General features: G+C 32.5%; 1 protein-coding gene across 1 annotated transcript; it reads left to right on the forward strand.

Moving 5' to 3' along the window:
• The first annotated feature begins 203 nt into the window (after positions 1-203).
• Positions 204-1,334, forward strand: LOC107488114 (uncharacterized). Its single transcript, XM_016108809.1, has one exon. The coding sequence runs from the start codon at positions 204-206 to the stop codon at positions 1,332-1,334; it is 1,131 nt and encodes a 376-aa protein (XP_015964295.1).
• The last annotated feature ends 12,775 nt before the right edge of the window (positions 1,335-14,109 follow it).

A 14,109-nucleotide genomic window follows, 5' to 3' on the forward strand; every position in this document is an offset into this window, starting at 1 on the left:
CTAGTAATATGCAGGGAGAATTTAATAGCTTAAAAAGTTTGATCTTGAAAGAAAATGCTTGTGCTTTTTATGTTCATTGTTTTGCTTACCAACTTCAATTAGCACTTGTGGTTGTTGCAAAGAAATAGGTTAAAATTGCACTACTTTTTAATTTTCTTGCTAGTTTGTGCAATATTGTTGGAGCTTCTTGTAAACGTAAAGACATGCTTCGTGAAAGTCAAATGCAAAAGACAATTGTTGCATTACAAAACGGAGATGTTTCTAGTGGGCGTGGCTTAAATCAAGAAACAACATTGAAAAGGGCAGGTGATACTCGATGGGGCTCACACTATGGTACAATACTTAGCTTGATTTCTATTTTTTCTTCCGTGGTAGAAGTTCTTGAAGTGATTGAGGAAGATGGAAATAATCCTGAACAAAGAGCTGAAGCATGTCAATTATTGAATCATATTCAATCTTTTGAATTTGTATTCAATTTACATTTGATGAAAAGTATATTAGGAGTTACTAATGAGTTGTCTCAAGCTCTACAAAGAAGTTATCAAGATATTATAAATGCTATGACATTGGTTAAAGTGTCCAAACAACAATTGCAAAGTATAAGAGACGATGGTTGGTCCTCTTTGCTCAATGAAGTTTCAGTATTTTGTGATAGTCACAATATTCTTGTTCCAAATATGAATGACATATTTGTAACACAAGAAAGATCAAGGTGCAAAATCCAAAAAGTCTCAAACTTGCATCATTTTCAAGTTGAATTATTTTATCAAGTGGTTGATAGACAACTTCAAGAGCTCAACAATCGTTTTACAGAGGTAAATACCGAGTTACTTCTTTGTATAGCTTGTTTGAATCCAATTGACTCATTTTTTGCATTTGATAAGGAGAAGTTGCTTCGTTTAGCTGAATTTTATCCACATGAATTCTCTTCTACTCATCTTTTGGCACTTGATAGTCAACTTGAGAATTTTATATTGGATATGCGTCTTGATGATCAATTCTCAAATATAAATGGAATCAGTGGACTATCTCAAAAATTAGTTGAGACAAAAAAGCATGTTGTTTATCCATTGGTATTTTTTCTATTGAAATTAGCTTTGATTCTACTTGTGGCAACGGCATCAGTTGAGAGAACCTTTTCTGCTATGAATATCATAAAGAGTCGACTTCATAATCGAATGGGAGATGAGTGGTTGAATGATTGTTTGGTTACATATATAGAAAGAGAGACATTCAATCAAGTTGATAATGAAACAATTATTCAACATTTTCAAAATATGAAAACAAGAAGAGAAGTACCTTCAAGATTTGAAGCGAAGAAAGTTAGCAGCTAATGTAATTTTTTATTTTTTTATTTGAATAATTAATGTGTATTTTTATATTTTTAAATTTAAATTAATATATCTTTTAATAGTAATGTGTATTATTTTTGCCCCTCCCCCAACATAAATTTTTTGGGTCTGTCACTGTATACAAAGGAGTGTCAAAAATAGAAATATCAAAGCTCAAAATTCGATTGCGAAGATAACCGGTCCGAGCATAACAATATATACATGTAAATAAAATAAGAAACCCTAAGAAAACCCAAAGGGACATAAATACAGAAAACATATTCTCCAAAATCTCTTCTAAGAAGAGTCATCACAGTTTGTATTATTTGGTGGAGATAAAAGTATCTAAACAAAACATATAAACCAAAATAAAGTCCCGAGAACAAGGATCTTTGCTAATCCAGAAGTCTCCAGCATGCTTCAGCGAGAAGCCTCTCGTTCTGCATTTGAAAACTACAAAATCCGCATAGGTGAGAACCGGAGGTTCTCAGTATGGTAACAGTGCCCACATATCTAACATGTAATGTCTTGGGAAACCCAAAGGCAATCCTAGAACTTCCACGAGATAAATTCAAAACTTATAAACAGACTAAACCATAAATGGCAACTGACTAAGGATTCTTCAGTCTAACTAATACTTTCCTTTCCAATTCCTTCAGACCTCCCAACCACCAGCAGGAGTATAAAATGGCACACACAGTTATATCAAATAAGAGATATATAAATAGGAATAGATAAGGCATTTAGACAATTAGCAAGTAATATGCAGTCAAATAAGCAATCTCAAACAATTCACATAGTATGCATGTGATGTATGCCTATCCTAATAGCTGATGATATCATCTGTCGGCTATATAGCCAACCCGACAAGTCCTGGTAGCTAACCATTGGACTGTCCCTCTATCGTGCATCCCCAACTCGAGTTATCCTTAATCATCATCATGATCATAATCATAATCCATATCCAACACCCTCACTGGTGTATATTCACGGGGGCGAGCTCATCCGGAACTTTTACAGTATCTGGCCACACTTACGACATAGGGTCAGCAGAGCATCGAGTCTCCACATGGAGCACATGGTGGCTGGCCACTGCTTTCATCCAAAAAAACTCGTATCTCAGATAGTGGAAGTGCAACATTCATATTTCATTCAATAGCATATATGCATTTATACTCGGCCATAATTAATAATGGCTCCACCGTAACTCGGTAATAACTCAGCCATCCGTCTCATAGTTCAATCCAAAACCAGCCAATTTATCAATAAACACATCCCGTTGGCTCATGGCACATACAACACTTCCACCGCCATCATCCGTATATCATATAATCATCTTTGATCATTACTGATCATAACTTTTCCCCTTGCTTCATTCACAAGTTACCACATTCCCTAGCTCCTTTCTCATTGCTAGGCGTATCATAAAGATTTAAGGCATAAGGAGTGAGATCGGAGGCTTAGAAGTATGAAATTTGGCTTTTAAAACTCAAAAATCAACTTTGGAATGAAAACAAGACCACGCGTACGCGTCCTCCACGCGCACGCATGGATAGCCACAAAGTTCATCGACGCGTATGCGTCGCCCACGCGCACGTGTGGATGGAAAAACAGTCAAATGACGCGTATGCGTCGGCCACGTGTACGCGTGGGTGCGTTTGTGTCTCACGCACAAAACTGGCACAACTCTCAGAAAAATGGCTAGGCATCTGTTGCAGCACACCGATGCGTACGCATCGGTCACGCCTACACGTGGATGCTGTTTGCCAAAAATTTTTTCTAAGTTAAAAGATGCAGAATTTACAGATTCAACCCCCAATCTTTCGACGGATATAACTTCTTCATTTTAAATCATTTTTTGCCCGTTCTTTGAACGGCATGAACATCCCAGATCCAATTTTATTTCTAAATAAGTTTGGCCCAAAACGGAGATTTAGAGTCTAAGTTATGTCCCGTCAAAGTATGCTCAAAAACCATATTTTCATACAAAACCACAAAGTGCCATTTTCAAAACAAATCAATTTCATCCCTTTTCAAAATCAACCAAAATATACCAATTTTAACCCCTTTTGAAATCAATCAAAATATACCCAAAAATTAACCTCAAGCCTCCTCAACTCATACATTAACATTTTTATCAAAATCACAAAACCACCATCCAACTATTTTAACACATCTCAATCAAATGGCTAAATTACAAATACATTAACATGTCATATATCCTTCCTCATCCCAATTCCAATAATACAATTTTCAATCAACCATCATTATACATAATCGATATCATACTCACCATCAACATGGTTTCACCCACAAATCAACCTCAACCATTCATCAAGCATATATCACAACATGCATTTTCTCATATATCACACCATCAAGGCATCAATTTGTTGGGAATAATATACCATTCCCCCTTGAGAAAACACCTTTGACAGAGAAATAAAATAGACACAATCACAACACAAGAATTTAACATGGAAACTCCAATTACCGGAGAAAAAACCACGGCCGTTGTCAAATGACAACCAGAGAATATCACTATGTGAAAATTGTTACAACACATAGACTTCTTTCTCTCTAACACTGGCACCCCAGTACACCCACACTCTCTCAAAGCAAATATCTAACTACACCTCACAACACTCTCTAATCAAAGAGTACAGAGGAAAAGAAAAAATCATATACAAGCTTAAAGTGTTTCTGACTGGTGCAAAAACAAATGGAGAACTTAGCCTCATATTTATAGCCTAGGCCACCCACTCCATTTGCTATCCTAAGCAATGTGGGACTAATTCAACCAAATCCTAACAATCTCCACCTTGATTGAAATAGTCACACATCTTCAGCTTTCATTGTCAACATCGACAATTCTTTGCTGCCATTGTCTATACCGACAATCATAGTTCAGAGAACTATCATACTCCACCATGAAAGTATACTCACTTGAAATTAGACCACTCCAAGCATTTCTCCTTGGTACAGATCGAAACCTTGCTGAAAATTCATGGTGCAACTTCCAAATTGGCTTTTCCTGAAAGTTCTTCAGCCATCGACCTAACTCCGCCACACACCTTGCATCTCAACGCCAACCAATGCCCGTGTGCAATTGTGGACCCGATTGCCACAACTTATCCTTATCCATGGCAGTGCGGTAATACCATGAGGATACTTCTTGTCTTCAATACCTTGTGCAAACCTGATTGTATCAACACATCCTTAACTTGTATTTGCCACAAGCCAAAATTGATTCTTCCATCAAATTTCTCTATTTCAAGCTTCACATCACTTGAATATCCTGACATTGTTGCAACCATATACTGGAATAGTATAACTCAACTGTAGACCGTGCATTAAGAAGAGTCCCCAGGAAAGAGAGGTGGGTCACAATGGACACACTTAAATACCAAGTCTTTCCTTAGCCAGAACCTTTCCAAACTGCACTCTCACAATGTCACACTGCCTTCCAGCAACAACAACAGCAACTAAAGATCAACCTCAAGGCACAAGACAAAATTCTTTTCTGATGTGGAAGGTCAGACTAGGCTGCAACCACAGAGCATACTAAGAATAAATCCCACCAAACCGAAGCTCTGATACTATTTGTTGGGAATAATACACCATTCTCCCTTGAGAAAACACCTTTGACAGAGAAATAAAATAGACACAATCACAACACAAGAATTTAACGTGGAAACTCCAATTACCGGAGAAAAAACCACGGTCGTTGTCAAATGACAACCAGAGAATATCACTATGTGAAAATTGTTACAACACATAGACTTCTTTCTCTCTAACATCGGCACCCCAGTACACCCACACTCTCTCAAAGCAAATATCTAACTATATCTCACAACACTCTCTAATCAAAGAGTAGAGAGGAAAAGAAAAAATCAGATACAAGCTTAAAGTGTTCCTGACTGGTGTAAAAACAAATGGAGAACTTAGCCTCATATTTATAGCCTAGGCCACCTACTCCATTTGCTATCCTAAGCAATGTGGGACTAATTCAACCAAATCCTAACACAATTTTCATAATCATATGACCACATCATATATCTCAACCATTCAACAACATCAATAATTTAATGCCTATCTTAGGACCTCTAGCATAAGTTTTCATACCACATTACATTTTAGATACAAGAAACTGAGACCATACCTTAGCCGATTTCCCATGCTCAACCGGAGCACTTCCAAATCACTTGTCCACAAGCTCTCAAGGTCTTAACACCTCCAAAAATAGATTTTTGCACACCAAAACCCTTATTCAAGCTTTTCAAAATCCCAATCAAGCTCTAATATTCACATACACGCTACCTAAGCCACAATTATCATACCCAAACACAATATCTCAGTACCCAAGCATCATAAAACAACAAATTATACTAGGGTTGAGAATCTTACTATACCCAAGGTTCAAGGAGACATGATTACTCTTCTCCTTCAAGAGAGTTGGGTCCTATAACATCAAAGAACCCAAAATCTCAACACATTTCTCCATAAAATTCGAAATTTAGGGATGAAGAACTGAAATAATTTCGTGACTTACCTCAAAAATAAAGTAGTGAGTTTTGTAGAGCTCTTCGCGGTGAACGCGTGGCCACAAACGGTACGGCAATCGGAGCTCTAGATCAAAAGTTATAGTGGTTTGAAGATCAAAGAAGAGATAGAACTTGAGAGAGTGTTCTTCCCTTCTCTTTTACTATTTCAACGTGAATGAGAGTTTAGAGAGGAGAAAGTATGCTGTTTTAGGGTTTATTAGGTTTAGTTATGTTGGGTCAAGGGCCCACTATGGGTCCAGTTTGTTCGGTTTGGCTTGTTCGGTCTAATCTTGGTCCGATTTCTATAAAATTTGTATCAAAATTCTCGTCTCAATCTCCTCTATCATATTAAGACCTAAAAATCACATTTTTGGCTTTCTAGAATAAATTATTATTTATGAGTTAATTAGCCATTAATTGACCGGATTTTACATCTTTAGGCTATCTTGGGGTGTTTTTTTTTTATGTATGCTGTTGTTATGCCCTGCATATGGTTTTGAGCCATTGCTTGGGTCTGGTATTTAACTTATGTTTTCTTGATACCAAAAAAGAAAACAACTGTTTTCTTCAACTCTTAATACTCTCGAGGGTAATACTACTACTTAGTTTTACTTCTTTCTTAGAAAAGAACTCGTTTTCTTTATTACTGGAATGGTTTATGTAAGTACCGGTGGATGTTATTAAGCACCATAGAGTTTGGTCGAAGGAAAACCTCTTCTAAAAGTGATATAAGACTCTTTTTAAATGGATTGAAACAGTTTTCAATCTTAAGCATCATAAATTTACACATATTTCCTGCTACACACATTTGAAGATTTTATCTACTATTTGGCCATTGCCAAAACTCGAATCCAGATGCAGAATATTAAGAAGCATTATATATTGTCCCTTAACCAAACCAATGCCTCAGCCGTTACAACTTACAAGACTTGTCTTTTTTTTTTTGTTTTTTTGGTCAGGATTTACAAGACTTGTTTGAAACAAGGGTCAAGAACAATTTGAGCCGGACCATATATAAGAATCATTGGATCTTTCACCCAAAAATCGAACTCTTGTCGGATAAGTTATTGTGTTGTGTGTCTTGGTTTTTGCTTAAGAGAGAACTGATTGCAACTTGTTACATGTACATCTTTAAATTAAATACAACTAAAACCCCTAGGAGATGGTTCTCTGCAGTAGTATACTCATGATTGTAAATTTCAATTTTTGAGGATGTAATGGAGTAAGAGGGTAATCATATATGTACCAAACTCCACTACTGTCTCAACTTTATTTGTTCCCATTTCTTAATCTTATTATTCTTGTTATAATTGACAGTATTATTATTGAGGGGACACAAAATCCAAAGATCATCATATGTAGTCTGTACCTCTGTTCACACTAGTGACACTATTACTTTATTTCTTCGTTTATTTCATTTTCTACTACCTTTGGCATCGCAATTACTCAAAACAAGCATAAATTAGGAAGAAAAATGGTATTTAAGTAATTAATTATATTAGTCAGTACTCACAGCATATTAAACCAATAAAGAAGAATAAATTTAGTTTAAGGGAAGAAGTGAGTAATAGAAGAAGTTTTCACTATTATGATCATGTGCAATGTTTTTGACAACACAGTAGTTCGATTGGACTATTAAAATGGAGAATGCATGCATTGGGATGATTATATTGTCTAAAATTATTAGTTATGACTACTGTACAAATTTATTCACTATATACAGATGGATTCATTACATACAGTTCTTCATGAACCTCGACTACTATTGGTCATTGGATGAAATAGCATCAATCAATAATAATGAGTGCAAAAAAGCATTTTGTGGTGCAATAATAATGTAAAGATATATAATCCATTTACATTATCTTAGGTGACATGGAATTAAGTGGGATCTATATTACGTGCGCTTTGTGAAATAATAATGTCAAATCTGTTATGGAACATTTATCATGAACAAATTAAAGTAGCTTTATATTGGTAATATATTAGCCAAAAAATACATACTATATAGACAGATGGTTGCAAATTGTTTATATTAACTGAAAGGGAAAATATACACCTATCAATTACCAAGTGAATTACTAAAAGAGAATAGTGAAAAAGTTGCTGCAGAGAGTAGTGAGGTAGCGAGGTATAGTCGTATATAGAGGGTGTGGCCCCTGGTGTCGCGTGTCCTCATCTAATCATTTTTATTTTTCAAAAGTGACAGTGATAATTTGATTAATACTACTATAGTTAGAGATGAGGCGTGTTAATAACGCGCATGTACTTTTTTCAACTGAAATAAACCGAATCAAACTGACACTCATCGCTGTCCTGGTTTATTTTGAGCTGCTTCTAATAATCCAGCCTCATTTCTAATTTTTGTTTAAATTTTATCAGGAAAATATTTTTTGATCTATAATCAACTAATAAAATAACAGGGAACAAGTTTTAAGATCTATTTTCAATTATCTTTTACTTTTTACTTATTGATGAGGGAGAGAGTCATAAGACATAACTAACATTTGAGTTGCAGAATCTTTGGCGTTGAGCAGCAAAACTTAAAGTGGAATTGCTTTGAATGCACAGCTGGTAATTAAGGAGTGGTCTCTTCACTCTTTCTCTTGATGTATACATAAATATTTATTTATTTATGTACTTTACGTATTTGGCGTATGGTCTACTTTAATTTGTACTCATAATATTGCCCAACCTTTACTTCATATATACCCTCTTACTTTTAGAGTTTCTACATCATTCCTTCATTTCGCCATTGTTAAAAGTGGAATGGAAAATAAATACATATTTGAATAATGTGTATAAAAAAATGCAGAAGAAATAATGATGATGAGATTAAAAAAAAAATAAACTTGGTTGCAAGGATAAGATCACAGGGGTACGGTCCAAAATGAAGCAAATGTGGAAGTTTGACATAGCTAGAATAGATAAGCAGAGAGAAGTGGCGATCCTTGGTTAACCGTGCGTGGGGAACAGAAACAATAATGTGTGTATATCAAGAATGATTATGTATATATAAGGACGAGGAGGACTCTCACTCACTCTACCTACCTATGGTGCTGCCTCTCCACTTTCTCATTCCATCATTATAGTTACCGTCTCATTATTCTCATGTAATTCCTGAAGCAAAAAACATATAACTAAACTTGTGGAAAGCGTGATCTTGATGCATGGAAGGTTTTAGGGTGGGGCCAAGATGACACATGGATCACGTATTAGACGTTTGCTTCAATTCACTCCGTTCTTTGCCATACTCATACATACACACAAGTAAGCCAACCCTTTTCCTTTCCCTCCACCCTCCTACTTACTATTTTTAGGAACAAAGGAAGCAAATTAATTAAAGAGTCATATATTATTGGTGCAATTAGGTATTTTTTAAAAATTGTCCATCATTCTGTCTTTAAAAAGAGAAAAAAAACTAAAAAATAAGTAACTTTTTTAAAAACACAAAAAATTCTCTATAAAAATGAATATTTAAATTAATTAAATAATATTATTTAAATAAAAACTGACTAAAAACTAAAAATTTAAAATATAATTAACATTTTTCATATATTATATAATGATGTTAGATGTACAAATTCTTTTGTTAATTGAATACAATCAAGTTGGCTAAACTATAACTAAACTAAAAGAAAAAGTATAAATCCATAATAAAAATATTAAACAATATAAATAATGGATATATCGAATATTTAATTCATTAGATATACAAATGTTTATTCTAATATTAAGATTTAAGTAAATAATTTAGAGTGCAATGTGTTTTACTTGAATTAGACCAATTTTAAAATCTGTTATTCATGTTCAAAAAAGTTATTGGTCACTTATTAACATAACCCCAACTAAAAACACTCAAAATAAAACACATGACACGTGCTCCACTAACACATAACTCAAAAAATGCATGCTATAGTTTTCTTCTTCAAACTAAAACATTTTTTTCTACTCTCATCTCCCCTCAAAACACTTTTATCTTTAAATTTAAAAATCTTTTAAAATCTAAAACTGCTTACAATAAATATTTTTGTTTAGCATAAAAACTAAGAATTTTCTTAAATCTTTCATTTTGTTATTATCTTCGTTGCATAGTATAAAAATTGTTATGATTAGCACAAAAAATTTAAAACATAAAACAATAATTTTTTTCTCATCACAACAATTATGAGATGTATTAAATTAATGCTCATTTTCTATTTTATTTTAACATGTGCCAAATCCATCATCCTATATTCCTATCTTACTAAAATAATAAAAAAAATAATCCAAATATCTCTTATATGACAACATTACAAATATTTTTATTTCTCTTTGTTTATAAATTTATCTTTGATCCCATTGAATTTTCAAATTAAATTCATACTTTATCCATGATAAAGGTTTAAACATTGCTCCACTATTGATAAATAATCTACTAAATTTAAATCCTAAAAAAAAGTTTAATTGAGAGAATTGAAAACACGTTAAATAAATCATCATATAAAAGGGAATATCAAATTTTAATTTGCTTCTTTGCAGGATAAAAATATTTAAGCATAACATATATTTTTGTTAACATATATAACACAAAAGTCACACATATAAAACAAATATCAGAATCATAGAACAACAATAATTTATCATACAACAACTTAAATAAGGAAAATTAAGGTCAATCATAAATAATCAGAATCAAGAACAAAAGAACAAAAAAATATATAAATAACACAAAAATATTGGGCATAGAATAATAACACGAGTAATCAAAATTAATATTCTAATAGTTTATGCTAATTTGTCAGAATCATTAAAAAAAGTCATGCATACATCTTCAATTACATTCAATAAAAAATAAACATCCAATTCATATTAATTTAGCTCATTTCTACTATAATTTTTCATTATCATCATCGAAGATTTGTGTATTTAACAAAAACTCAGATCCAATTTTATAAGCACTGCATTATAAATTGAAAAATTCTAAAAAAAAGATGTAATTAAACATAAAATTCTAAATAAAATGCACCAAAAATCCAACACAATGTAGTAAGAAATTGAAAGAGAAGGAAAAACGAGGTGTCGAGAGTGAGTCATTATTCGTTAAGAGAGAGAGAATGAACGGAATAAAAGAGAGAGTAATGCTTGAGTAATAAATTTTTATTTTTAATAATTTGGTTATACTGGGTTGGTCAAAAACTTGGACTCTTAGCATTTTTTTATGGTAAAAATTCAGGTGCAGTCAATTTCACACGAAATTGATTTTGCATTGCTAACATGTATTATTATTTAGTTTGATAAAAAAAATTGATTTATTTTATACAAATGGTTTAATTAAAAATACGATTTAAGTTAGACTAAATAGTTATTTTTACTCTTTTCTTTTTTATTATGCTCTTAAAATTCATTCTCTTCTAATTTTTCAAAACTAATCTCAAACTTTTAATTGAGTATGTTCTTCTTATTTAGATTTCTTAATCTAATTTCTTATTTTAAATGTATTTTTAATTTTTGTTTTTATTCAATTCTTTATGAATTATGAAAATCATTTAATAAATACTGTTCATTTTATTACACTATTTGATGTTGAAGATGAGATTGATTGGATGTTGCACAACAATTTTAAAAATCTTTGCATTCACATCTTTATTGTTAGGATTAACATAAAAATTGATTGTGTTGTAATTACTTTTCAAATTTAAGCCATTACAAATAAAGTTAGTACTTTTGTCCTAAAAATATATATTATTTTTTTTGCTTTGCGATTTTTATACAAATAAAAAGACGTGAGATTTTTTTTCAGAATATCAAACTTTATTTTTCAAACAATCTATATACATGATATTTCACAAGAATTAAATAAATAAAAGAAATAAAAGATAAATTTAAAAAAAGAATTTTAGAAGAAGAATGAAAAAATGTACGAAATTAATCATTTAAAAATAATATGAAAAAATAAAAAATAATTCTTAAAAAATAGTTATTTGATTTATCCAATTTATTTTTTTTAAAATTATTTATATAAAATAAATTGAATCTTTTATTAAACTAAATAACATATGTCAGCAATTCAAAAACAGTTTCATGTGATAGCAGGTGAGTTATTGCGACTAAATTTTTAAAGTGATCTTTCAGATTCAGCCCGTACACCAATTTAACCTCTGAAATTTCAATTAAACTCCGGACAACATACTAGTCCCTCAGTCTATTTTCAGTGTGAGTCAACAGTCGAACTACTGATGTGGCATTATTACTATCACGTGGCATCATCACTCAGCCCAGATAATTATCATTCTCTTTCTCATCCCTCTCTCCCTCTTCTTCCCGCACCTTTCATCACCACTCCCTCTCCTTCTCATTTTTCTCTCCTTTCCATCCTTCACCACCTCCTGTTGCAAGTCCCTCTGCCACCGCACTATCTTCTCTAATCTCTTTCACTGATTGGGAATACCTCCTTACACACAAAATACACACATATTAAAAAAGAATTTTCTAATTACAATGGCACACAGTACCAAACATATTCACCAATTTGGTCACTAAACATGACAATCACAGCTCATAACAATTTTCAATCCAATATGGAGAGAAAGAGAAAGAGAGAGAGAGAGAGAGAGAAGTCAGCAACATCAGAGACGACAACGTTAGCTACGATCTTAACGCCGTGGAGAGCCTGAACAATAAGCTGATTTTCGGTGGATGCAATAGTGACGATTGGCACCGGAGTGCTATAGCACATCGACGGCTCGGCGCCATTGGCAATCGAAACTAAGACCTAACAATTTTAAATTTAAATAGCACATGAGTAAGTAATGGGAGTGAGTAAGTATAAGATTTTGTTTGAATTGTTATAATTATTTTGTTACTTTTTCAAGAGGTTGAAGCCATTATTAAGGAAACTAAGAGTGAGGAGCAAACGCAATTTTTAGGACAGATTGAAGAGAGTTTAGGAGTGAAGTTAGTCAGAGAGTGAGGGAATGGGAGTGGTGACAGGTGCTGTGGCAGTGGAAGTGAAAGAAAAGGGAAGGAGATCGGAGGAGATAGTATATGACAAAGAAACTTGTAACAGAAAGTGGTGAAAGGTGAGAAGGAGAGGGAGAGGTGGTGGAGGGTGGAAAAAGAAGAGGGAGAGAGAGATGAAAAAGAAGATGATGATGAGGTGAAGTGAGTGATGATGCCACGTGACAGTAGTGGTGCCACATCGACAGTTTGGCTGTTGACTCATGTTAGAAATTAGTTGAGGGACTAATCTAGAGGTTTAAATTAGTGCAATTAAAATTTCAAGAATCAAATTATTGCATAAATCGAATCTAAAAGACCACTTTAGAGATTTCGGACCCGTTTGGAAAGCTTTAAAAGTAAATATTTTCAGCTTTTGACTTATAAAAAGTAGTAGTATTAATGTCTGGTGTAATTTTTAAAACCAAATTGTAATTTTCTAAGAAATTATTTAAAAACTTATAAAAAAGTTAAAAAAATGACTTCTCTTTTAATAGTACTATTTTTTATCATATTTTAATAAATAAATATTTTTAAAACTAAAAATTCAAATACAAAATAATTTATATAATTATTTATTATTTAAATTATTTTTTTATTTAATTATACAATTTAATAAAAGGCTTAATTTTTTATATACTATATTGCGGACCAACCAACCAGAGGCCGCGTGCGGTTGCTCCAACTGAAAACCAATTATTATTTTACTAAACCCTTAAATAATAAATACTATATACTATACTCCTCTTTCTTCTTTCTTGTCTTGTCTCTCACTAATTTATTTGCGCTTTTTTTTCCTCATCCTCATGCCGCAATGCACATAAATATGTCAATATAATGTAACACACCACACTCAACATATAACAAGCTGCTAGCTAGCTAATGCAACGTCCAATCACTGGAAGGCTGGTAGTATATGCTAATAATTATAATTATCAAGCCTAACTAAATTATATTAGAGAACTTTGATCAACAATAATCAAGTAATGCTTATTAGGATATAAATTAACAATATTAGGTTAATACTATATCAGAAGAAGGAGCATATATTATATATGGGATATGCTACTCAGCAACGCATACATATAAATAAAGAGTTCCCCAAAAAAAAAATGCTCAACACGGAATTTGAGACAAATTAACTTTAATGTTGATGATGAGTGTACTAGAAGTTTGTTACCTTTTTGTTTAATTGGTATGATGAATCTTCCCTTTTACAATTTCATTTATAATTACTACTAAAAAATTATATACTG

Source organism: Arachis duranensis, chromosome 5, assembly GCF_000817695.3.
Source record: "Arachis duranensis cultivar V14167 chromosome 5, aradu.V14167.gnm2.J7QH, whole genome shotgun sequence".
Lineage (NCBI taxonomy): Eukaryota > Viridiplantae > Streptophyta > Magnoliopsida > Fabales > Fabaceae > Arachis > Arachis duranensis.